Raw genomic sequence first — 26,463 nt, 5'->3', positions numbered from 1 at the left:
AAACTTTAAGAAGCATCATTTTGGAGCAATAAAAAAAACAAACATCCATATATCTCAGAATGTAAGATGTGACTGTGAGAATAAGCCTGAAACCAAAGCCTCAAAAAATAAGAATTAGTTGTAAACCAACTCAGTTAAGCTATTTGCTTGTTCCAATTTTACATGTAACAGAGCCATATAGTTATTAGTCACTCAAAATGTTAGTTTTTGATAATCTAAAAATCTTTATTGAGGTCTTAGTGATTTTAGGCAATACCGAAGAGTTTCATTTCTCCGTTTTAGGGAAGATTCACTTTTTCACCTTTTAACAATTTCCTGCTTGTTCTTCTACAAAACCTTGCAATAATTTCATACCTTCAAGATGTCATTTTATTAATATAGATATGTCCTTTTCTCTCTCTTGGTAGCATCTTACATGAATAAGCCTCACAGTGCTAATGAATATCATAGTATTCATTCTATGGACAATGTGTGTTGGCCTCTTCCTAGTCAGATCCCTCCTGTGTCCACACCAGTAACTGAACTTTCTCGAATTTGTTCCCTTGTTGGTATGCCACAACCAGATTTCTCCTTTCTCAGGACACCACAGGTATGTTATATACTATTCCATTTACATATGTCCTTTAACACTCAACATAAATAAATTGACTAAAAATCTTTGACTAAAAAAAATATATTGGGCTTATTTTTACTTTATGAGCAACATAGATTTAGTCTCTCACTTGGCTTGTCCATTTATACATAATCAAAGCCCTTGGAGGCTTATGGATAAGACCCTGGCAGCAGTATCCCTGGCATAGACTCCTCAGAGTTCTGAAACTTTCGGTCTCAGAATGCTATCACCGGAGGAGATTGTTGTTATGGGGGAAGAGTGGGGTGAGGGGGGTGGGGGGTATATGGGGAACTCATATTATTTTAATGCTTAAAATTTTATTTTAATGTAATATTAAAAAAATAAAGACAAAAAAAAGAATGCTGTCACCCCACTGTTTTCTCCACCCCCCACCCCCAATCCCAAAGAACTTTTGTTTATGTCGTTTATATCTATCCATATTTACCATATTAGAAATTAATACTGAGAAATTTTTTAAATTTTTAGTGAGAAGAGTGGCATTGCTCTACATTTTTGCAAATCTTTTCCAAATTCTTATATCTGCCTCTGTATTCAATCTCTTATATGTTATTTTTAGTTGAAATATATGAAAAAAATCTTGCTCCACAAGATAGTAGGAAAATAGAGGAACATTTTAATAGCCTTTTCAGATAATTGTGGATACTCTCTGATACTACATGAGAACTTGAAAAGCAGTATTTTCTTAAAAGTTAGTTGCAATCTGGAATATGAAACTTTTATCAGTGAAGTTTTTGTAGTCTGTACCCTTGTGAAAAAATGAGATTTATTAAGTCAAATAAGGTCTAAATATTATTTTGAAAATAGCTTTGACCTGAAGAACCCCTAAAATGATCTCAGGGACCCCCAGGAGTCCCAGTACTGCACTCTGAGTACCACTGGCTAAACACAAGTTTGTTTTGTTAGTTTTACATCCACGTTCTTCACGCATTCTCATCTAAAATTGAAGGCAGATTGAACCAAAAATCACAAAGAGATGCCATCTTTGGGAAAAGTAAAATAAAGAAAAAAAACTTTTCATGAAAAGAGAAACTCTAATATAAAAGAGTTGCAATTTAAATGTGAAAAAATATCAGAACCTCTGCTATTTTAGATTTTGGAAATTCATTCATATTAACAAAATATCTGCTAATTGTGTAAAGCAAGGGTGTATTATAAAGCAGGGATCATGCAAACTTTTTCTATAAAGGACCAGATAGTAAAAATTTTAGGATTTGCAGGTCACAGACAGTATGTAAAAGAATGGGCATTACTGTGTTCCAAAAAACCTTATTTATAAAAGCAGACAGCAGGCCACAATTTTCAAATCTTTGGTGTAAAGAAAAAATTTCGCTCGCTCTCATTTTGGATGCTTGACCCTTCTGCCAGTTTAGGAGCATTTTATTTTGTAAATAATGAAAGATAAGGCAACAGTTCTGAAATTTTTGCAAGGTAAACCCAAACTTAAAATGATAGTCCTGGTTTGAATTCATGAATTCTTTCTTAAAGAATGTCAAATGAAATTATTTTCTTGTTTAAACTAGGTTTGGGGTGGGATGGGGGTTTATGGAGTTAACTTCCTAGAGAGATAATTTCATAACCATTCATATTCTCTTTCGTAGACAATGACAGTTTGCCAGGTAAAATTATCTAATGGCTTACTAGTACGTGGGCCACAGTGCCACTCTGAAAATGAAGCTAAGGAGAAAGCTGCATTTTTTGCTTTACAGCAATTGGTAAGAACTGCCCATGACTTCTCTATTAAATTTTTTATTATTCTATATAGAGTACTTTTATTGCATTGTCTTATAACTTTTAAATACTTTCATAGAGCTCCTTAGGCCCTTTGTCTCCACCAGTATTTCCAAATTATCCTCCTGCTGTACCACCTGGAACCATTCCTCCAGTATTTCCCCAACCAACGGGTAAGATATTTTGTTTTTTTAAATATTTGTCATTTTTAGAAGGTTCTTATTTTTAGAAGCGTCATTTAGAGGCAACCAAAAAAATCATACAAATGTCTAGGAATTTGGGAAGGAATTATGAGAAGTAACCTAAAGCCAGGTCCTGCAGATTCATCTAAAAACACCGTTCCCCTCTTACAGTCACTAGCATGGATAGAGTAGGGTGGTTCTTTGTTGCCAGTTTAAGTTAACATTTTATAATTCTAAGTGTTGTTAATTTAAACATTTTTTATTATGCAGTCTTTTTCCTGATAGCAGTGACTTCTCCATCTCTTAGTCATTATTGTTTTCAAGCAATGACTTTTTTTTTTTCATTTAAAATTATTTTTCTGAGTATTATCCTTAGGGGTTACAGTTTATTGGTATCTAATCTATGCCAGATATTATTCCAGGAGCTTTGTGTATGTAGTTTTCATTACATATATTTGAAAGGTTAGTTAATAATGCTAATTAAATAAAGTTAATTTACATTAAGCAGTTATCTCTTCTCCTTGCCCAATCTCCATTAAACATAATAATAAAGGATTATAAAAGTAGAAACCTCTCAGAACTTGAAGCTATCAGAAGCTGTCAGGGAAGGCAAAAATGAGAAAGATTTACTGACAGTGTGTATGTAGAGTGATGGGACCATCCCAGGTGCCTCCTGTATTCAGCCAGGCAATTGTCTCCTTAGTTAACAGACTGGACATATATCTTCTGGACAGCATATAGTAGAGAATTTGGTTAAAGGCTGAAAAACAATATTTAGGTAAAGTTTCCTTTCCCCGTCCTATTTCCAGATTGTAGCCAGCCATAACCCTACCTCCAGAAAGGAAATTGAGTCATGGTTCTTTTCAGAAATTCATTGACCTCCAAAGAAAAGATGTTCTGATTTTGTAGGGTGTCCCAACCAAAAGGCTGGCTTGCTACCCAGTCATCCTAGATGGAAAACCTCAAGTCACCTAGACTTGTTCCCTCTCCATATATATACTGCTTCTGGTCGCAGTTTTAGTGACTTACTCTTTAATGTAAACAGGTACTAAATTGTGAGAGATCTCTAGATACTTAAAGAAATTCTGTGAAGTGAAAGAACCCAAAATGAGAGATAAAAAGGGACCTGGAAACAGAGATAAATGTAGGAAATAAGAAAACTTCAAAGAAAGCTGTCATTAATATCCTCAGTTAAATAAAACAGTATCACAACCAAAAATAAGAACAATATTTTATGAAAAAATAATAATACCAATAATTAGAATTGTTGAGTCAGAATTTAAAAATTCAATACATAAAGCCCTAGCAAAGCCAAGGAAATCTTAGGATGAGGAACAAGGTAAAAACTGGAAAATAAGTAAGAAGAGATATTTAGAGGAGTAATGCAGAGGTCCCACACCCATGTGTGGGAGTTCCAGAAAAAGAGACAAGAGATAATGGAAGGGATGAAAATACCAAAGAAATTATATAAGAAAACTTCCTAGAACTGAAGAACACTCTTTCTTTCTAAATTTAAAGGACCCACCAAATGCTTCTCATAATAAATAAAGAGACCCAGACTGCCTTGAAATTGAGAATACCAGTGGTCCTAAGAGCTCCAAAGAAGAGGAAAAAAAAGAATATAAAAGATCAAGAATCAGAATGGCATTCACTGTTTAATAGTATCTAGAAGCTAGAAAGCAGCTGAGCATTCAATGCCTCAAAATCCTGAATGATTATTTTTATCTTATATTTCTCTCTCTGGCCGAATTCTGAATCTAGTGAAAGGGTAGCATTTATAAACATGCAAGTTTACCTCTCATGAACCCTTTCTTAAGAAGCTACTGGGTTGTATAGCTTCAGCAAAAGGTAATTACAAGTAGCAGAACTATTGTTCGAAAATCCTAGTCTCTTTGGTTTTAAAGCCCATACTGTGCTACGCTGGCACCCCTTGGACTAACAACGTTTGCCATTAAATTTTTATATCATAATGAATCTGATATTTTCATATAGTTCAAGATAGTAAGTTCACCACAACTAGCAAAATCTAATGTGACTGCTTCACTTTCAAAAATGAATCTAGGATGCGGACTTGGCCCAGTGGTTAGGGCGTCCGCCTACCACATGGGAGGTCCGCGGTGCAAACCCCAGGCCTCCTTGACCCATGTGGAGCTGGCCTGTGCGCAGTGCTGATGCGCGCAAGGAGTGCCCTGCCACGCAGGGGTGTCCCCCGCGTAGGGGAGCCCCATGTGCAAGGAGTGCGCCCCATAAGGAGAGCCGCCCAACCCGAAGGAAAGTGCAGCCTGCCCAGGAATGGTGCCGCCCACATGGAGAGCTGACACAACAAGATGACGCAACAAAAAGAAACACAGATTCCCGTGCCGCTGACAACAGCACACAGATTCCCGTGCCGCTGACAACAGCAGAAGCGGACAAAGAAGATGCAGCAAATAGACACAGAGAACAGACAACCAGGGTGGGGGGGGAAGGGGAGAGAAATTTGTTAAAAATTAAGACTCCTGTGTCCCCCAGAGAGTCTGACTCACCAAGTCTGAGACCCTGCCCAGGAGTCTCTGTATTTTCAAATTTCCCACACAAAATAAGAAACAAAATATACATGGAAAAAAAGTCCTTAAATTACAAATATTGCAATAGGAGAAAGAAAGATTCTATATGTTATATTAAAGTGGTCAGATTTCAGGACTTCACCTTGTTTGATTTTTTTATAGGCTGGGATCACTATGGAAACAACTTAGCATTGGGGGCAGGTAAGATCCTTAAGATTTTTCTCTTTGGGTCCAAGCTTTCTCCCACGAAGAACAGTTTCATGGCCCTTTTATTATTTTTTAATACAATTGCAAATATTCCTAAGGCTTATGTCAGTACAGGCATACTTCAGCAATATTGTGAGTTGAGTCCCAGACCACTGCAATAAAGCAAATATCGCAATAAAACAGGTCACACAAATTTCTTGGTTTCCTAGTGTTTGCCTTATACTGTATGTGGTACTATTGGACTTTGCAGGCCAGACGACATAATGATAAATTGTTTTCTGTAGACAGTTTACAGTTCTAAGCAGGAGGCTCCTGTGGTCAAAAATAGTACTTATAGGTTTAGTGTAACCCTTTTGCCAAAGATAAAAAAACAAAAACAAAAAACTGACAGAGGGGGTCTTAAATTTCAGATTTCAGTGCTTTGATGATCATGTTTTACATGTAAGAGAAATTTTCCATGGTTTTTAACAGCTAATATGATGCCTTCATCATCTCATCTCTTTGGCTCAATGCCATGGGTACCACCAGTGCCAGTTTCTGGGGCAAAGCCCTTCCATCATACTTCATATTCTGGGACTATACCGACGGACAGGGGAATGCCAGGTCGTGTGCATCATCAATTCATACCTCTGCAGGTAAGACCTGGATAAAGAATTATTTTTCAAATGCTCTAAGACTGCTGATCAGAATTTGTTTATTCAGTAGTTATGTATTCAGTGTCAACTTAGAAGTCCAATTTTTACCTGGGTGCTGCAAATTTAGTGTTAACAAGTCTGACCTGGTACCTATTCTCTGACTTTGTGTTCTAATAAATAATGGTCACTCTAGAAAATAACAATGCTTTTCTAACATAAAGTGATTTAAAATCAGCAATGTAAATTCACTTTATTTTTAAATTATGGACAGTTCTTTTAATATTTTATTTGTAACAAAATTCTTCTCTGAGTTACTAAAATCTGGTCTGCATATTATAAGTGAAAGTCACAATGATTGAAAAATATTTGCAACACAATTTTTGGTATTTTCTGATGCTAGATTTTTTTATGCTATCTTGTTAATTAATGATACTTTTATTCCTTAAAGGTTACTAAAAAAAGAGTTGCGAACAAAAAGAACTTTGAAAATAAGGAAGCCCAGAGTTCTTGTCAAGCTCCCCCACTTCAGACTAGCCAGCCAGGGTCTTCCAATGTCACCAAAGTGATTCCACAGGAGAGTTCTTCAGCTTCCTTAAAGTCTCCTCAGAGTACTCAGGCCGAATCTTCTTTTCAAGTTGAATCTGCCTCCCAAGGCCGTGTTGTGTCTCATAAGTCAACACCAAGTTCCTCTTCAAGGAGAAAACCAAGAAAACTAGCTGTCAATTTTGGCGTTTCTAAACCTTCTGAATAAATTTGGTACTTGGTATTAAATTAATTTTTTTCCTTTCCACACCCCTTTTTATAAGTCCATATCTATGTCTCAAAAATTAAAATGTACTATTTTAAGATAATATGTTTGAATTGAAAAGTTTAAATATTTTAGTTGGGCACTTTTCACGTTAAAAGACTATCAAATGTACATTTTAAATATGTGCAGTTTATTTTACATCAGTTATACCTCAATAAAGTAAAAAAAAAAAAGGCTATAAATTAAAACATCAGTGGTCTAAGAATTAAAATATACCACTGTAACCACTGGACTCATCATTAGACGCATCCTGAGCAATGAATTTTAGACATCATATTAGCAATAATAATAAGCATTTTGTATGCTGTCTTTGAGGGATGATTAAATGAAGCATGAAAATTTGGCCTCAAATATAATTTATTGAATGTGGATTTTATTTTGCTTTTTAATTATGTAACAAAATTATCAGAAGAATGGATGTTATTTATATGTATTTTAATTTATGTTCCATTGTCTCTGAGGGTCCTTTATACCTGCTGTGAAAGGATCACACTTGTTGTGGTGCTGCCAGTTTTGCTTTATTCACATTTTGTACCAAAGCAACTTTAAAATACTGATCAAAATATTTCATCCAACTGCTTAGAACTATAAATAGCAATCTAGATTTGAGTATTTTTTTTTTAGATTTTTCAAAAACCAGCATTAGTAATTTCTTATAAAATTAAGTTTCAAAATCTACAGGGTACATTGATTACAAATTACTCTTCTAATAGAATAAACTACAAAATATTAATCATGTTGTTAATTGAAACAAATTGTGTAATTCTTTTGTATAGCTTTTTACCTGTATACTTAACATATATCAGAGCTTCACTTTGGTCCATGTGTAGTGCTTCCTGGGACTGATGAAATTATATTTTTTAAATTCCAAGGTGTGCCATAATACAAACACAATCATCAGTCACTTTGTGATGCCTGTTAAAGCTTTTTGCTAAATTGCTCAGTGACTCTGCCATTTTGTCTTTGCATGTCAGGTGTGGGTGTGTGTTGTTCAGGCTGTGGCTGTTGAAATTATTTTAGAATTTGTGAAAATTTCTTAATGGAACCAGGGCCTGAGTTTTATATATATATATTTATCCTTTAGTTTTTGTGATATACTTATATTTTTAAGGCAGTAAGTTATCATACTTTTTTAAAGTGAGAACCACTATCTTTATTGAAGATTCTTATTGTTCTACCCAATTTCATTTGCTCATAGAAAGCTCTACCATGAGTCCTAAAGTAGTCTATTTTTTTAATGCTGATATTAAATTAAATGGATTCCATTCTCTAACACTGATTTCAGAGTTTCTCTAAATATTAGCCAGGATACTTGCTCATTATTTGTCATTTATTATAGTCATGGAAGTTTCTGTGATTTTATTTTATTAATTTCCTAGGTTCAGATGTTCATTGGTTCCCAGCATTTCTTTGTTGGAAATTTGTTGATCTGTAATAGGGTTTTGAGTAATGAGATAAAGTAATTCCCAGTGTTTATTCTCATTGCCTGATAAACCTCTTCTAACTCCCCACAGCCAAACTTCTAAATATCATACATCATTCTTGGCTTTCAAATGTATGGATTTATTCTATTTGTTTTAAAAGGAAACGTCTATTATGGGAATTACAGGGAAAAAAATTAAATTGTAATTGTAACTATAGTAACCTTTTACCACATCTTAAATAATATTCATCTCACAAGACTGCACCAACTCCAGCTTTCAAGAATTGCTTCACTCATCACCTTTCAGCTGTGTGACAGGTCTATGAACAGTGTGTGGTACACATCTGTTTTAGAGCACAGAGGAAGGAGCACATGCCATCTTCTGAAAACTCTGAGAGAAATTTCAGGAAGCACAGTGACACTGAACCCTTAAGGATACTTTCCCAGTACTCTAGAAAAACCAACTAACAATTCTACATGGATAGGCAGTGAAAAGAAAATTTTCTTTTCATTCATTTTTTTTTCAATTGAAGAGAGACTGAAATATAGGAGAGAACTCATGCTGGCTAGATAGTGTCCAGGCCTCCTTCCATATTCTTTTCCCCTTGTAGACCTATCCAAATACAGGCCCGAAATTAAGGGGAGGGGGGCGCTCTCTGTGAAGGACTCCGAGGCAGAGGCTGTTCTTAGCTCGCGGTGATCTGAAGTCAGCTGGATCCCTTAATGGTCAGGCCTGGTGGAGGCTAGTGCATCTCTGAAGAACAGTCGCACTTTGGGAAGCTTACTGTTTTCCCCTTTTATATGAAGCAGACTCAGACCACCCCCAGAAGTTAGAATTATGTCCCTTCAATGTTTAATGTGCTTTGGACTTTTTGCAAAAACTGCAAAAGAGCAGATTCTCCAAATTTCTTCATATTTCCACATAACTTCAGTAGTTAAATCTACTTAAACCTTCCCTTCCTTAATGAAATATTGTTTCTCATTATTCTCATTCTATATATATATATTTAGCAAATTAAGTGAATTTTGAAGAGTAATCTTTCCAGTGTCTTTTTTTTTCACAGTTGCTACGTTACCTGTTCATATCTGTTTTATAATTTGACAGATAGAATGTATTAATTTGAACACCATGTTGACTAAAGTTTTAAACATCTGAGACTCAGTTATGTAAAAAATTAAATTTGCCTCTATGTAATCCCTGTTTCAATTTTTAAATATCCTAGCTTTTCATGGGGATAAGTAGAAAAGATTGGAGTTGGTTTTTGTTTGTTTTCCCTGTTGGTGGGGGTGTGTGCAATAGGGGGTATGATGAAGAACTTCGATGCAAGTTTTTGTTATTTATTTGGCTCTTCTGTGATCAGGTATTTGCTTTGGTTTGGACTGATACTTCCAAACTAATCTAGATTCTTTGTTTTAAGGGGAGGGGCAGAGAGAGAGAAAGTTGGAAGAAGGAAATAGTTAAATAAGGTATGTCTAATTCCTGTTTTTTAAGAGTGCAAAATGTCTTTCCATCTCAAAGAACTAGATAAGCAGCAGGGCCTTTTTTTATTTACTTTTTAAGTCATCTATTTGTATTGATAAACCATACATTTTCATGGTGATATGAGATAGCTAGAAATGCCCAACTCTCCATTGAAGTTCTAGCATACTTTCCTTATTTAGAACATCTTTTAAAAAACAATTGTTACACGAATTCCCAGCTCTTTGAGCTTGCTATATTTCTTAGTATCATCTTGCTTCCAACTTGTATTTTTACTGTAGAAGGGAATTGATTTATTAGAAGGAAATGGGTGTGAAGGGAAGACATTCTCCACCTAAAAAGGAATGAATCATAGAAGCTCACTTGTCATTTTTCCAAAATAACAGTAGTACTCGAACTGTCAGTATTCTTTATATATTTTGTAAGCTTTGTCAGTGAAACAAGACTAGACAGGTTAAAGTGTAAAATCAGGTCTCCAGGAACAGGACAAAACATACACGCAGGCGCTAGGTTTCACTGTTCACTTGAATTAATAAGTCCCACATCACAGACCCTGCTTTTAGAAAAAGAAAAGGTGAAGAAATAGTTTTAGTAGTTCAGAGTGTCAACAATCCATTGCTGCTTATGCATTTGTGTGTCTGTATGTGTGTTTGTGTGCCATTAACAAATAATAATGCCTTGCTTAATCAATGCATTCAGCCATCTCAAGTGCAATTTGTGAAGGAGACTGTAGTTTCCAATAGATACATTTTTACATAGTTAGACCTCTGAAAATTATACCATTGCTATTGGTATACTATTAAATTGCCCAGGCCAAGTAATTAAGTTGTGTTAGATGTTTTAGCAACTAACTAGAAGCCGAATTCTCATACCATTTCTATGAACTATTAGGAGTGAGAATTTGGTCCACAGTTTACTTAGGTTCTTTTAGTTCTTTCTTTTCTTTACAGTTAAGTCCTTCTCCCACACAGAAGTATCTTACATTTTCTTTTGCTTGACAACCGATTGCTTCTTTTAATATTTTCATCTATTTTGATATATGAGTAGTAGATGGTGTGTTGCATCATCAAAGTGTTCAACATTTTCTTTATTTAAATAGTATAATTAAGTTTAATTCATACATAAATATATATATCTTGATTCATTGCTTTTCTCACATATATAACTATTTTATAAGTAACTGGAATTTTTCATTAAATCTTTTACAGAGCAGTATTTTATTAAAAATTCAAAAGGGAAGACTTTATGTGCTCATTTTGTAGTTTTTGTTTTTTAAATATCTTTGCATTGTTTGTCTGCCAAGTAAGAGTTTTAAACTTGCATTGGAATGGACTCCGAATGTATTTTTGTGTTAAGTTGTACATTTGTAGATATCTAGCATGAAGTTAGCCTCAAAATGCTGTGCAAAAGGATTTTAAAATATGAGTCACTGAAAGAGTTTAATCTATACATGTTAAATATTTTATGGATTTTAATTAAAGACTTGAGAATGATTTTGTAGCTGTTTGTTCTTGTATATTTGCATCCATATAAAAAAATAGAAACATTGTGGTATTCATTTAAACCCTATATCCTTTTATATCTGTTTCTTGATACTATGTCATCTAGAGTAAACAGAGACCACGTAGTTGGTAGACTTAAACAGCTGCCATTCAGATCCTAGCTCTACCTCTTACTAACTGTAAATAAGTCATTATATTAGCATTGGCAAGTTATGTAAGGTCTAAGCCTCAGTTTATTCATGTCCTAAAGGAAGAAAACATTCTTTATGTGGTTAATTTGTGTGAAAGCACTATATACATAGTAGGAACTTTAAAAATTTTAATAGTCATAATGACTTATGTGTATATTCAGATCTATTAGCTGCATCTCAGACACTCCCAAGGTCCTTGTAAAGCAGGCTACTAAGATAGGGAATTTAAATAGACGATCTGGAACCTGGAAAAAGTCCATGTGGACATCAGTAACCCCCACAACGGCTGCTGGAAGACCCCCACCCCCAAGATTCTGCTATCCAGAACAAAGACTTCTTCTGGGAGCAAGGAAAAGCCCCAGATGTTCCCTAGAGACTTTATCATTGGGTTCTCACTAGGGGATTGATGGGTGGGGTGATCAATCAAAACAGCAAAGAGCTGGAGCCCCTCCCCTGCCATTAGCAAAGGAGTGGAATAATTAATAGTTTATAAAGCAAACTGCAAGGCTGAGCATGTTCTCGCCCTGCTCTCTTGCCTCTCGTTCCTGTCCTCTGTGCACCACCCTTGCCACTTTTCCTCTGCCACATGGCCACGCAAGTAAACCTGGGGATTTATAATCTCTAATGGGGAATTGTAGCTTGTAAATCACCCCTCTTCATCCCTTTTCATCCCCATCCTCAACCCCTGCTCTGTTATTTTCTCCCATTTCTCTTCCCACCCTACCTGAATAAATTACTGACCTAACTCACCTGGCGTGCTCTTGAAATTCATTCCTGCAGCATAGCCAAGAACCTACATAAAATCCAGTAACACTTGGATGGTGCCAAATACCACTGAGTCTCCCACCACCTTCCAGTTCATCTATCCCTGTACCTTACTTGGGCATCTAGGGGCATCTTCTCTTTCTATTGCCCTCTTTTTTTCCCTCCTATGATCCCTTCTATATTTTTTTACCATGCAAGGGCAGATTCTTACAGAGCCATGTAGGAGGAGGCTTTAATTCTATTCATAAAATTGGGGAATTTTCTAGACTAACAAACTTTGCTAATCTTGACCGTGTCTCACTGTATAACTCTGATGTGTTCATTTACCAAAATATCTCTATGGGAGGAGTGGAAGGAGTTGGAAGGAAGGGGACAAAGAGAGAAGAAAACCTCTTCCTGCTATGTCTGTTTCCATCTCTACACTATAAACTTGAGATCGTCTCTCCTGTTGTACTCTACTCAATTCAGGAGGAGTGATCACATTCTGAAACTAATTTGACCACCTTGATCCAGCAGGAGGCATGTGATCTAAGACTACTAGTGAAGACCTACCTAGCTCCTCCCTTCATTCCCCCAGATCGCCAGCTTTCCACACTGAAATTCTCAGTCACCATCCCTCTCCACTCCAACTCTATAGCCTCACAGGGGCCTGGTCTTGGTACCAATTTTTTTTGCTTGAAAATCATTTAGTTAAACATACCAAAACCTACCCAAGCTAGCTTCAGCAAAGAGAGTTTGTTGGTAAGAATATGGACAATTACAAGAATATTCAAGAAGTACAATCAGGCCTCTTGGGAACTGAGCCTTTATCACAGTGTTATTCTCCAATTCATTCTCCGTCCCTTCTCCGTGAGGCCATGGGGATCTATGTGATCTACGTGGGGATCTACGTCTTTGCTTATTCATGCTTTGTAGGAGTCGTCTTTGCTTATTCATGCTTTGTAGGAGTCGAAGGGGAGGGACAATCACCTTGAGAAAGGGCTGCCCCTGCTGGGTAGCTTCTCTTGAGTTGACAACTTCTAGAGAATCTGGGCAAATGAGGACCTGCTGATCTCTAGTGCAACCTCTTAGCAACAACCACTTTCTGAGACAGCAGTCAGTCAAATCATTCCAGTTTTTAAAAAAGGCCTATTGAGCAGAAGTTTTGCTTAATATAAACTGAAGCTCACCGTCTGTGATGCCCCTGCGAACAGTCAGCTCTCATAGAGGGGTAATCTCAGTTAAACTCCTTCATCTTGGAAAATGGTTGCCTTTAAAACTTTCTCATGCTTTATGGAATCACTGATTCCTACAGCTTTAGGAATTTCAGTCGTTTTTCACTGAGTCCCTAAATGTAAGATCAATCAATAAATATAGCTGCCAATTAGTAGGTACTTCCTATGTCCCATTCCAAAGTTCTAAATGGTTTACATAGATTACCTCATTTAATCCTCATAGCCCTACCTATCGGGTAGGTAAGTCTTATCTACACAGTAGTCTGATTGCAAATTTACACTCTTGGCCACTTTATTATACTATAAGGCTTAGATTTTATAGTCCAGATTTTACATCAAATATGTATAATTTTATGAATATATTCTTTCATTCATGCCTTCATTTATTATTTATTGGTAGCTCTTAAGGACCTAGCACAAACATGGGGATTACAAATACATTAAGACCTACTCTTGGGAAACGGACTTTGGCCCAGTGGTTAGGGCGTCCGTCTACCATATGGGAGGTCCGCGGTTCAAACCCCGGGCCTCCTTGACCCGTGTGGAGCTGGCCATGCGCAGCGCTGATGCGCGCAAGGAGTGCCGTGCCACGCAAGGGTGTCCCCCGCATGGGGGAGCCCCACGCGCAAGGAGTGCGCCCATGAGGAAAGCCGCCCAGCGTGAAAAGAAAGAGCAGCCTGCCCAGGAATGGCGCCGCCCACACTTCCCGTGCCGCTGACGACAACAGAAGCGGACAAAGAAACAAGACGCAGCAAATAGACACCAAGAACAGACAACCAGGGGAGGGGGGGAAATTAAATAAACAAATAAATCTTTAAAAAAAAAAAAAAAGACCTACTCTTGAGTGTCCATAAAGTCTAGTAGATGAGGGACGGACAAGTGAATCCCGGAGCACAACACCAGGGTAACAAGAACACAAGAAAGGGTACTGCACAGGCTAGGCAGGTATCAGTCTCAGGGACTCTCCTGGAAGAGCTGAGCCTAAGACCCAGATGGAGAAAGTTTAATTAGAGCTCTGGAAATTTAAAGATTTTGTGTGGCACAGATTAAGAGAGGTCAGATGTAAAACTGAAAGTGAAGGGAGGATCCAGATCATAAAGAACCTCGCAGACCCTGCTGACGTGTTGGAATTTCATCCCAAACAGGGAGCTGTCACAGTCAAGCCTCTTTCGTCTGGAGGTTTAAAAAAATCCCACTCAAACCAAATCTAGCACACACACACACACAAAAAATGGGGGTAGAAGAGTTATCGTACAGATGCAGGAAAATCTAGAACGTAAGGGCAAGAACACACTCAAAGAGACCTGGACTTAGAAAAAGAATGCCATCGGGAATCCAGAGAGCAATCCCCTCTAGTCTCACCTCTGCCTTTCTGTTTACCATGCATGGCTTCCATAGTCTATTTTCACATTGCCTCAGTTCCAACAGCCAGACTAGACCATTTGGAGTCGTCTCCAAATTTGTATCAGACTTCTACCTGTGTCTAAGCAGGTAAAATCAATTAATGCATACACAGCTGCTGTGGCCCATTCTTTCTCAGAGGAAGAAGGTTCAGGATGTCAAGATAGCTCTCAAATGTTCTTCTAATAGGCACTGTTAAAAGATTTTTTAAAAGGCGTTATTTGCTTTTAAAACAAAATTTTGGTGGCAAAGAGGGAAAATTGTAGACAGGAAGACAAAAGCTGTTTCAATCATCCAGATAACAACAATGTACCTTAGAAACTCTAAATTGTCCAATATTTTGGATCCAAGTGAAACAAGAAATGTGGACTTAGAGTTTCTAGGGTCACCCTCCAAGCTGACCAATTAATATTTTACCAGGGAAGAGCTGTATTTAAATTCATGGTATATTTGCTCCAGAAACAACACAAGAGCTTTGAGCTTTCCAGGGAATTACTTTCTCCCCATTCTCGCACGAAGAACCTGCTTTATTGACCAAGAAAATACAAGTGTTCCTTCCAAGAATTCTTTCTCAGCCGGATGACACTTCCTGGAATGTCAAACACATGTTGACCTCTGCACCTACATTCATGGATTACCAGGAGCATGAACGCCAATTTCTTACCAAGATCTTACTTTATGGAGTCCGAGAGATACTAAATCACAAAATCCTGGATGGTGATGAACTACCCTTTGCTTATTATGTTAAAAACACCATGTTCTACAAGAAAACTGGGCAAAAATTGATGGAGAAATCCCTCATGTTATTGCCAAGACTGGGAATTTCTCCACTAGCTTGGCTGCAGGACTTTCCCACTCATATTGTTCAGGTAAAAGCCACATCGTTGTGTCCCCATGGACACAGCAAGGAAATTTGTTGCTCAAGGGTCAGTAATACTAATAGTCACCCCTTGTGGATTGTGGAGTATCTACTTGATACCAGTCACTTTATATGACACTTTTAATCCTCAAAACGTATCAACAATGGCAATAACAATTATAATAAAGTAATTAACAATATTAAATAGCATTAGCCCATTTCACAAAGAAGAAAACCAGTACAAAAGGATTAACTTGCCCAAAGACACAATAAGTAGCTGAGCTGGGATTCAAGAGGTCTGTTGAATCCCAAAACCCATATTCTAGCTTTTTATTCTTATTAATTTTTATGTATACAAGTAACACATGACTACATTTCCTATGAAATTTCAGAGCATGACAGATAAGAGTAAAATCTGTTTGACCACCTTCTGAAGGTGACTACTGTCAGCATGTGGTGGGTATCCTTCTGGCTGTTTCTTTTGTTTGTTTGTTTTTTAAAGATTTATTTTTTAATTATTTCTCTCCGCCTCCCTCCTTCCCCGCCCCCCCCCCCCAGTTGCCTGCTCTCTGTGTCCATTCATGGTGTGTTCCTCTGTGTCCACTTGTACTCTTGTCAGCGGCACGGGGAATCTGTGTCTTTTTTTTGTCGCGTCAGCTCTCCGTGTGTGCAGCGCCACTCCTGGGCAGGCTGCACTTTCTTTCGCGCTGGGCGGCTCTCCTTACGGGGCGCACTCCCTGAGCATGGGGCTCCCCTACACGGGGGACACCCCGTATGGCAGAGCACTCCTTGCATGCATCAGCACTGTGCGTGGGCCAGCTCATCACATGGGTCAGGAGGCCCTGGGTTTGAACCCTGGACCTCCCATGTGGTAGGCAGATGCTCTATCCATTGGGCCAAGTCTGCTTCCAGTTCCGGCTGTTTTTGATACAGGCACTGCCCCAGTAGAACTACTTATAATTTGTTTATGCTTTTATTTTACATAAAGACATCATGATTTATGCATCATTCTGAAACTTGCCTTTTCCCTGAACAAGAATCTCTGAGACCTGGCATGTTCTTGCCACTGTACACCCTCTTAGGCATAACCACCCCTCTAAAACCTGGCAGAAAGGGCTAGTGGTGGAGGTCTTAGCTGATCACCAATGACCGTGCCAGTCACCTTTAAGAGAATTTTTCTTTTTCCCAAAATTGAAGTACAAAAATTTTCTAATATACAGCAAACTTTAAAGAATTGGACAGTGAAAATCCCCATACTCCCCACCCAGATACCACCATTAACATTCTAGTATATTTGATTTATCACATGGCCCCCCCATCTCTCCATCCAAGGGAATTTTCACATTAGCAAGTTCCCTGGAGCACCTCGTCGAGTCATGAACTATGCTTAGGTGGTCAAATGACCAATATTATATCTAGTTGAATGTGTGAGAGAGCAATTGTAAGCCTGCCAAAGGCACCCAGAATTTTCTGTCTTGGAAAGGATGCCTTGCATGGGAAAGCTACCTACCATGCAGGACATCCTGGACTTCTGGACTGAAGGAATCACCCAGAATAGTCTGGAATTGTGCCCAGGGTTGAAAAGACCATTAGACCATAAAAAAAAAAAACAAAAAAAAAAACCCTACAGTAGGCTGAATGCCAGGCTGCCGGAAGAAAACCATCCTGAGCGCCTGCTTTTCCAAAGGGAGGCAGTGAGGGAGTGCTGTCGAGCATCCAGACTGACTTCAAGGAAGAACTTCTTGATTGTAGGGTGGGTGACTTCTCAAAATGAATCCATGTCCTTTCCTATCCAACTCAAAACCGAAGCAACAACCCTGAGCCAGCTCTTCACAACACCAAGATGGCGGGAACTGTCGTGTATGACCATGAGTCTATATTATCTCACTCGAGATGGAGGAATTTGTGCTAGAGATCCCGATTGTCCCTAACCCTACAGTGACACAGGCTGAAAGGACAGGGCAGACCTCTAGGTACAAACTCACCAGATTTTTTATCCCTCTATGTCTGGCATTTCTTAATGAATGTGGCCAAAAGTGAATGAATACATGGGTGTCTTTTTAAATCAAGGAGTATTTCAAAACTGGTTTGGGAAGTGGATGTGGCTCAAGCGATTGGGCTCCTGTCTACCATATGGGAGGTCCCAGGTTCAATTCCCAGGGCCTCCTAGTGAAGGCAAGCTGGCCCGAGCAGAGAGCTGGCGGCACTCACGGAGACCTGACACAACAAGATGACACAACAGCAATAAAAAAGAGAGACACAGAGGAAAAAGACAATGAGAGGCACAACAAACCAGGGAGCTGAGGTGACTCTCTCCCACATTGGAAGTTCCCAGGATTGGTACCCAGTGCCTCCTAAAGAAAAAAGAAGACAAACAGACACAGAAGTAGTGCAGTGAATGGACACAGAGAGCAGACAGTGAACACGAGCAGCAAGGGGGTGGGAATAAATAAAATAAAAAATAAATCTTTGAAAAACAAAACTGGTTTGACTACTTACAGCCAGACTTAAATGGGCATACAGGATTCTGGTCACAGCTCCGTCTGGAGGGACCTTTCACTCAGGCTTATTCCAAGAGTATATCCCTGCTCCTATGACTCAGATTACAGCACCCGTGACCTATAAGACAGGCAGGCCAATGTGTATCCCAACACAGATCAGGAACAAAGGTGCTCCTTGATGCAAGAAAGTGATTTAGTACCAGAAGAGGTAAGCCTTCTGGCAGAAGGCAAGAAATTGGTGAGACAAGTACAAGCAAAGACCAGAGGCAGTGAGTCTGGCAGGATAGAAGGGGGAACTGGTGGCACTGACTGTTAGAGGTTCCGCCTCACTAGGTTTGCAATAATTAACAAGCCCAGAAATAATTGAGGAAAGACAAGCCACCCCCCCACCCCCGCCACAGTCTATGTGCCTAAAAGCACAGCACTTCTCCTAAAGGTTGAACAAAGAAACCACATGGAGACAGGAGTAAAGGGAGATAGAGACCTTCCACCCCTCCAGATCAAAGCACCACCTGCTCCTCCAGCATTCCAAGAAAACAAACCCCCTAACCCACTACCCTCTAGCCAGTCAAGGGAAAATCTTGCCCTCTAGGGCTTCCTTTCGGCCCCTGCACCCCACTCAAAACCTTGACCCCCTCCCACCGGCTACCATTTCCCCACCTAGGAACGTACTGTATAAATTCAAATGCCCTCTTTCCAGGGGCGGGCTGAAGTCTATTCTTCAGACCCCCTCTATTGGGAGAGCTTCCCACTAAACTTCCTGCCTGCAATCATCAGTTTCCGGGACCCAGTGAGCGCCACCTTTTCTCCAACACTGACGGTAGTTCAATACAGAGCCACAAGTATTAGCTGAGGGCCTACCGTGTATGAAGCAATATCAGGAAACTCGGGCTTCCAGGAAAATCGCCAGAGGAGGGGAAGAGAAACCAGGCTCAGCAACAAACAGATTCATTGTCTTCCCGTAGAAGTGACCCTGTGTTTATTACACGACTCTCAATTTATTACACAACTCTCTTATAATGAGCAATTTTTCTCCTTTCTTCAGAACATTAAAAAGTAGGTTAGCATCGTGTACAGGCAAAGAGGGTCTTTTGACAGGGAATTTTGCTCTCTTCCTTTGCTACAAAATAATATATTTCTCTTCTAGGAAGTGAGCACACAGATTCTTGCTTAAGAGCATAGCTATTAGACACAGATCATTGATTTCATCCATTTCTCAATGGAAAGGGAAATAATCATTACAGAGTAATATCAAAGTGTCCCCTTAAGAGAACCTGACTAAGAGTAGGATGCAAAGGCCAAATTGTCAGTATCGGACAAAAGGAGAGCCCACAAGTTTAATTAAACCCCAGCATTTGCACACACTGCAGCATAAGCTGTGAGGCAAATGATTAATGTAATTTTTGTGGCCTTTGCTTTCTTTTGAATTGTTAGGTCGCTGTTCCAGATAAAGCTTTTCATCACACACAAGCACAGACCATTTCTCCCACCCCAAAATTTAGTCAAATACCAGCAGAACCTTAACCAGTATCTTCGCAATGATTTTCCAGTTCTACTTCCTGCAGACCTCTAAGTGAAGGAAGTGATCGTTTTCTGCCTGAAATGTCATCATGTGGTATTTCCACACTTACTCTAGCAAATAATACAAAGTCACAGTCACATGACCATCCTGGGTTCCTCTTTTAACCACCCTCACTTGCAACTGGTCCTCACGTCCTGGGGGGCTCTCACCTCCCCCGCCAGCCCTTTTCTCTCTGTCCGCGTGTTATTGCCTTAGTTCAGGTCCTCTTCCTCTCGTACTCGGGCTATTGCAGCGGTCCGCTCACTAGTTTACCTGCTTACAGTCTTGGATCGTTCCCCACCCTAAGAAGAACAATGATAAACACTGTTCACGAGGCCGACTGCCTTTACAAGCATTCTGTCATTTAGCCCTCATCAGAGTGTTGTGAAAGAAGCACTGTTCCCTCTATTTCATGGGCGAATCTTAGAGAGGGGACGTGATTTCCCCAAGGCCACCCAGATGGTAAGTGGCAAAAGCAGAATTCAAAGGTTCCTCCCAACACTGCTGCCCGGGAATTCTTCTAAAACGCAGACCTGACTGCGTCACTTCCCCGCTCAGAACTCTTCAGTGCCTCCCTGTTACCAACTGCCATGCTTTCCCCATTTTTCAAAGCAACAGAACCCCTTAATCAACAGGATTGACAGCAGAATCCTATTACATAAAAGAGATAAAACCAGAGCCGACCTGCTGAAGTAGACGCAGAGAGCTAGCTAACCCCAACGGAGGCCCCAAGAGATGTTGGGACTCTCCTCGCTTATACCCCAAATCTCCATAAGCTCCTTCCCATTATTTGATGGAAAAGCAGAGGTTTTCTCCAAGTTGCGTAAAGTCAAGTTTGCAGCTCTCCCTTCTTGCTGGGTAGGCATGCCTAAGCTCCTTTATTGCGATTCTCCCGCCCTCACTGCGACTCATCCTTTCCCTCTTCTCTTCTCCCATGGCTGGACTCCTGTGGTCTGGGCATCGGCTTAAGAAACTGAAAAGACAAACAGCGTGGGAGCGGTTTCCACCCAGGCCAGAAGGGGAAGTCGAAGGTTGCCATTACTGGGCCAGAGAGACTCTCATGAGACAGGGTTGCCTTTCCAAATGACAAGGGAGCTGTGCCTTTCGTAGTGGGAATGAGCAGACCCAGGGCCACCCGAGCGGGCCGAGGCCCAGGAATAAGCACCGCGGCTTCTTCCACTGGCCCCACCAACTGCAGCCCTGGGAAGGCCAAGGGCGCAGCCTCCCAAGACAGGAGCTGGATGGCGAAGGACGGAGAGTGAATCTGGAGGAACGGAAGGAGGACGCCCAGCATATTGTGGCTTCATTGGCTCAGCTGTGGGATTTTAAACGGTTATACTAATGGAAACACCAGGTACTGATATACTCGAAATCATGTCATAACTGACTTGGGGAAGATTGCGTGTGTATGATGCTGGTGGGTAGGAAATGTCTATATGCTCTTCTGTGGCAAAAATAAATAGACTATGCCTAAAACAAAAAGCAAAGTATGTTGCTTAGAGACATGGAAGAAAACAAAAAAGAAGAGTTTCGAATGACTGCTTAAAATAAAATAATAAAGCAACTGAACCAGAGGATCTTTCAGGCCCTTCCCAGTCCTCACTACCTATCACTGGCCCATATGTGGAAAACGGCACCTGTGACTAGTGCAAACTACCTTCAGGATGATTTAGAGCTTAAAAACCTATAAATTATTAGATGTTTTCAAAGTCTCAAAATACCACTCCATAGATTACTTATTACGTACAAAGGGGGAAACACAGCTTTACGACATGAGACTGGCCAGTCGCCATGCTAAGCGAACGGCCAAGCTTGGCAGGAGATTTTAAGAGGAGGCAGGATGGCTCGACACTATATGCTTCATGATGTGGCTGGAGGGGTTGGGTAAAAGTATCTCCAGTGTGGTATCTTGCCAGAATTACTTGTCCTCAGTCTAATAAAAGGAAACATCCTGATATATCCAGAGTGTGGGCTAGTCTGAAAGACAACTGGCCTGTCTCTTCAAAGATAGATGCCAGGATAGGGGTGACTTGGAAGAGGTGGTTTTGGAAGAGGAGCAAGAAACCAACAGAGGGAAACGGACTTTGGCCCAGTGGTTAGGGCGTCCGTCTACCACATGGGAGGTCCGCGGTTCAAACCCCGGGCCTCCTTGACCCGTGTGGAGCTGGCCATGCACAGTGCTGATGCGCGCAAGGAGTGCCGTGCCACACAGGGGTGTCCCCCGCGTAGGGGAGCCCCACGCGCAAGGAGTGCGCCCGTGAGGAAAGCCGCCCAGCGTGAAAAGAAAGAGCAGCCTGCCCAGGAATGGCGCCGCCCGCACTTCCCGTGCCGCTGACGACAACAGAAGCGGACAAAGAAACAAGACACAACAAATAGACACCAAGAACAGACAACCGGGGAGGGGGGGAAATTAAATAAATAAATAAATCTTTAAAAAAAAAAGAAAAAAAAGAAAAAAGAAACCAACAGAGAATTATTCTGATATGAATACCTGAATTCTCTTCTTTCAACTTTTCTGTGGGGCTGTCTTGGTTTCCTAGGGCTGTTGTAATAAAATATTATAAAATGGGTGGCCAGAAGTCCAAACTCCAGATGTCAGCAGAACCAAGCTCCCTCTGAAACCTGTCGGGGAAAACCCAAACCCTTCCTTGCCTCTTCTTCCTTCTGGTGTTTGCTGGTAATCCCGGTGCCCATGGCTTGTAGACACATCACACCCATCTCTACCTCCTCCGTCTCCACATGGCCTTCTTTTTCTCCAATGTCCAGCTTTCTTATAAGCTGGCCAGGTTGGCCTCATCTTAACAAATCACATCTTCAAAGACTCTATTTCTAAATAAGATCACATTCACAGGACTAGTGCTAGGACTTGAACCTATCTGCTGGGGAAAAGCAATTCAACCCACAGCAGGGCTCAAAATAAAAATAAAAAAAAAACATTGCCTCTGAGGAGAGTCAAATTTGGGGGTTGATGGGGTTGCTGTTTTTCACAATAAACCTTGTGGGGTATTTGACTCTGGAAGCTACATACGTGTTTATCTTTGGTAAGAATAAAAATGAACAAAATGAAATATATCAAAGCTAATAATGTAAACCTTACAGTTTTAAAAGAAAAAAAAAGTTTCATGGAAGGCCAATCAGTTACGTGGAAATTAGTCATTTTCAAATTTTGCATTTGAGTCCTAGGGCTGGAATTTCCCTTGGAGAACCTCTCGGCTTTCCTCCTCCATTGTGCAAGTTGGTAAAATGAGGCTCAGGGAAGTTGTGTCTTGCTCAAGTTCCCACTCCCATTGAGCAGCACAAGCCAGGTCTAGGTGCCAGAGCTCCGCACTTGCACTGCAGAGATCTTTCCTTTTTAGCCTATGAAGCTTTCCTCTCCTGTTTCATAACACTTTCACAGTGAGGAACACAGCTGTTTCGTGAGCTGTCCTCTTTCTTAAGAAAGGTAACAATAATAAGGGTAAAAGGGAGAAAAGAAGGGGGGAAATTAAGCTAAAAAAGGCGGCAGTTAGATATGAGCTGGGAAAAGAACTTGTGACTGGCATCGCAGAGCGGTGACACTTAAGTAATAAAGACTTCATTCTACTGAATGAGAGAGTTTCATCTGTTCCCACTGTAATTGGCTATTAACGTGTCGTAATTGATACCAAGAAGCTTGTAATTGGCCCTCAACCTTTGGTCTTGCCATCAAAAAGGCAGCCCAGTCAAGATGACAAAGCAGCTTTGTTGCTGCTAATAGCGATCACTGAGATTTCTAGACAAACAACAACAAAGAACCTTTTCTAGAATTTGGGGTTCTTGGCTTGCCTGACAGAATGTCTGTACAATTCCCTTGTCAGATTTTAAGACTCCAGCCACTATGAAGGATGAGTTTGATGGTGGGTATTTTATTATTTATTTATCTTCTCCTGCATTTTATTATAACAGTTTTCAAACACATGTAAAAGGTGGAAAAGTATTTCAGTGAACATCCATATCCCACACCTATATTCTACCATGAATGTATTACTATTCCTACTTTATCCATCTGTCCATCTATCAATCCATCTTAGTTTTGTGTGCATTTCAAAGGAAGTTGCAGACAGCATTATATTTCCCCCCAAATAGCCCAGCCTGTATGGCATTAAGTAGATCTCAATACTTGTTTATAGTTTCTTTTTTGTTTCTTTTGCGGTAAAATTTACGTAGAGTGAAATGCACAAATCTTAAGATGAGATCCGGCCAATGTGCACAGGTGCAACCTAAACCATGACCAAGACAGAATTTGACCATCGCCCTCAGACAGTTTCCTCCTACCCTCTCCCAGGGACTCTCAACCCCCAGTGCCTCAGAAGCAGCCATTGTTCTGAAATTTTTCCACCATAGATATAATTTGCCTGTTCTACATCTTATCAATGGAATCATACAGCATGCACGCACTGTTTCATGCAAGGTTTCTCTTAACCAATATTATGTTTTGGGATTTGTGCATGTTGTTGTGAGTATCAATGACTCATTCCTTTTTATTTCTAAATAGTAGGCTATTTAGTAAATAACGTAGCTTGTTATGCACTCTTCTGTCTGACGGCAAGGAGCTGTTTCCAGTTGGGGCTATTACGAGAAAGCTCCTATGTCGTTCGTGTGCATGTCTTTTGGTGGACATTGGTTTCAATTCTTGCATAAATATCCAGGAAGAGAATTGGTGGGTCATAGGATAAATGTATGTTTAGTTTCATAAGAAACTGTCAGGCTGTCTCCAAAGTGGCTTACCATTTTACATTCCCACCAGCAGAGAGTTCACTCCACATCCCCACAGATATTTGTCTTGTCGGTCTTTTAGCCATTCTATTGGTGTGAGAGTATTATTTATTTTCTGACAAATGCATCAAACACAATCAATGTCCGTCTAGTTTTAGAAAAATAGGGCATGTCTAGAGAAGTTGATAAAACTATTTTCTTGCATTCACAGGAAGCAAGGGTACTTTTAAAACATGTATATGTTTTATATGCACTCTTTTCTTTATGCCATATTTTACTTTTTTTCATTTTTTGCCTTTAGTTTTTTAAAGTGGTGAAATGCACGTAACATAAAATGATCAATTAAGAACTTTAAAGTGTACAATCCAGCGGCTATTAGCACATTTATGATGTTTTGGAACGTGTTCATCCTCCCAGAAGGAAACGCTGTACCTATTAGCAGCTGTTCCCACTTCCACCCCCGCCCCCGGCCCTGGCGACCACAAGGCTGCTTTCTGACTCTGGATCTGCCTGTTCTGGACATTTCGTACAAATGGGATCCATATAAGTGACCCTCTGTGTCTGGTTTCTTTCACTTAGCTTGATGCTTTCAAGTCCATCCGTGTTGACGCTCGCGTGAATCCCTTTCTATGACTGCGTGATATCCCACTGTTTGGATAGACCATGATTTATTTATCCAGATTTATCAGTTGATGGGCATTTTGGTTGTTTCCACCTTTTTGGCTATTGTAAATAGTGCTGCTATGAATATTTATATACAAGTTTTTGTTCAAACACCTGTTTTCAATTTTTTTGAATATATCCTTGGAGTAAGGCTGCTGGGGCATATGGTAATTCTTTCACCTGGTTGAGGAACTGCCCAACTGTTTTCACAGAGGCTGAACCATTTCACATTCCCATCAGCAGTGCATGAGGGTTCCAATTTCTCCATACCCTTGCCAACGCTTGTTTTACTATCATTATTATTAATGCCACTCTAGTGAGTGTAAAGTGGTATCTCATTGCTTACATTTGCTTACATTTCCCTAATGACTAATGAAGTTGAGAATATGTTTGTCTTCTTTGGAGAACTGTCTCCTCAAGTTCTCCACCCCTCCTTTTTTTGGAGGTACCAGAGGCTGGGAATTGAACCCGGGACTTTGTATGTGGGAAGCCAGCGCTCAACCACTGAGTCACATCAGCTCCCCTGAGTTGTTTTTTTTCCATTTGTTTTGCTCCTTGTTTTTTCTTTTCTAGGAGACACTGGGAAGCAAACCCAGGACCTCCCATGTGGGAAGCATGTGCTCAACTGCTTGAGCCACATCTACTTCCCTTTTGCCTATTTTTTTATTTTAATAATTTTATTTTAAAATAATCATTGTAAGTTTGTTATATTTTGTACATTTTATATCAAGTACAATGAACTGATGTTTCAGACATTATTTTTTTATTTTGCAACTATTTTTTAATGTGCAATCATTTTTATTATTTTTTTAAGATACATAGATCACAAAAAGTGTTACATTAAAAAATACGAGGTTCCCATATACCCCACTGCCCACCACCCACACCTCCCACATCAACAACCTCCTTCATGAGTGTGGCACATTCATTGCATTTGATTAATACATTTTGGAGCACTGCTACACTGCACGGATTATAGTTTATGTTGTAGTTTACACTCTGTCCCAGTCCATTCAGTGGGTTATGACAGGATATATAATGTCCTGCATCTGTCCCTGCAATATCATTCAGGACAACTCCAAGTCCCAAAAATGCCCCCATATCACACCTCTTCTTCCCTCTCCCTGCCCTCAGCAACTCCCGTGGCCACTGTCTCCACATCAATGATACAATTTCTTCCATTGCTAGAGTCACAATAATTCTATAGAAGAATATCGATAAGTCCACACTAATCCATATTTTATTCCTCCATCCTGAGGACCCTGGGATGGTGATGTCCACTCCACTTAGAGGTGGGCTTAATCAAGAGGGGGCTTAGATCCCACATGGCTGATGGATGAGATTCTCCTTCTTGGAGCTAAAGACTCTACCTGTTACCTGATATGGTGGTTGACCATCTTCACCTCCCTGTTAGCTGATCTGGGTAAGT

The 26,463-nt window shown here is 39.9% G+C and overlaps 1 protein-coding gene across 6 annotated transcripts in view; it reads left to right on the top strand.

Annotated features, from left to right (window-relative positions):
• The window catches only part of XRN1 (5'-3' exoribonuclease 1), a 132,523-nt gene extending 121,387 nt beyond the window's left edge, over positions 1-11,136 (top strand). For 4 of the 6 annotated variants that reach the window (XM_058295101.2, XM_058295102.2, XM_071214554.1 and 1 more), the window contains 6 exons: positions 408-589; positions 2,233-2,346; positions 2,442-2,535; positions 5,253-5,291; positions 5,769-5,932; positions 6,381-11,136. In XM_058295101.2, coding sequence (XP_058151084.1) covers positions 408-589; positions 2,233-2,346; positions 2,442-2,535; positions 5,253-5,291; positions 5,769-5,932; positions 6,381-6,683 — 896 coding nt within the window. In that variant the 3' untranslated portion in view covers positions 6,684-11,136. The remainder of the gene's footprint in view (positions 1-407; positions 590-2,232; positions 2,347-2,441; positions 2,536-5,252; positions 5,292-5,768; positions 5,933-6,380) is intronic. The other 2 variants (XM_071214556.1, XM_071214555.1) reach the window with 1 other exon arrangement.
• The last annotated feature ends 15,327 nt before the right edge of the window (positions 11,137-26,463 follow it).

The sequence above is a fragment of the Dasypus novemcinctus genome, chromosome 4, assembly GCF_030445035.2.
Source record: "Dasypus novemcinctus isolate mDasNov1 chromosome 4, mDasNov1.1.hap2, whole genome shotgun sequence".
NCBI classification, from domain to species: Eukaryota; Metazoa; Chordata; class Mammalia; order Cingulata; family Dasypodidae; genus Dasypus; species Dasypus novemcinctus.
Note: the sequence above shows the minus strand (reverse complement) of the source record. Positions and strands in the feature narration are given on the sequence as shown.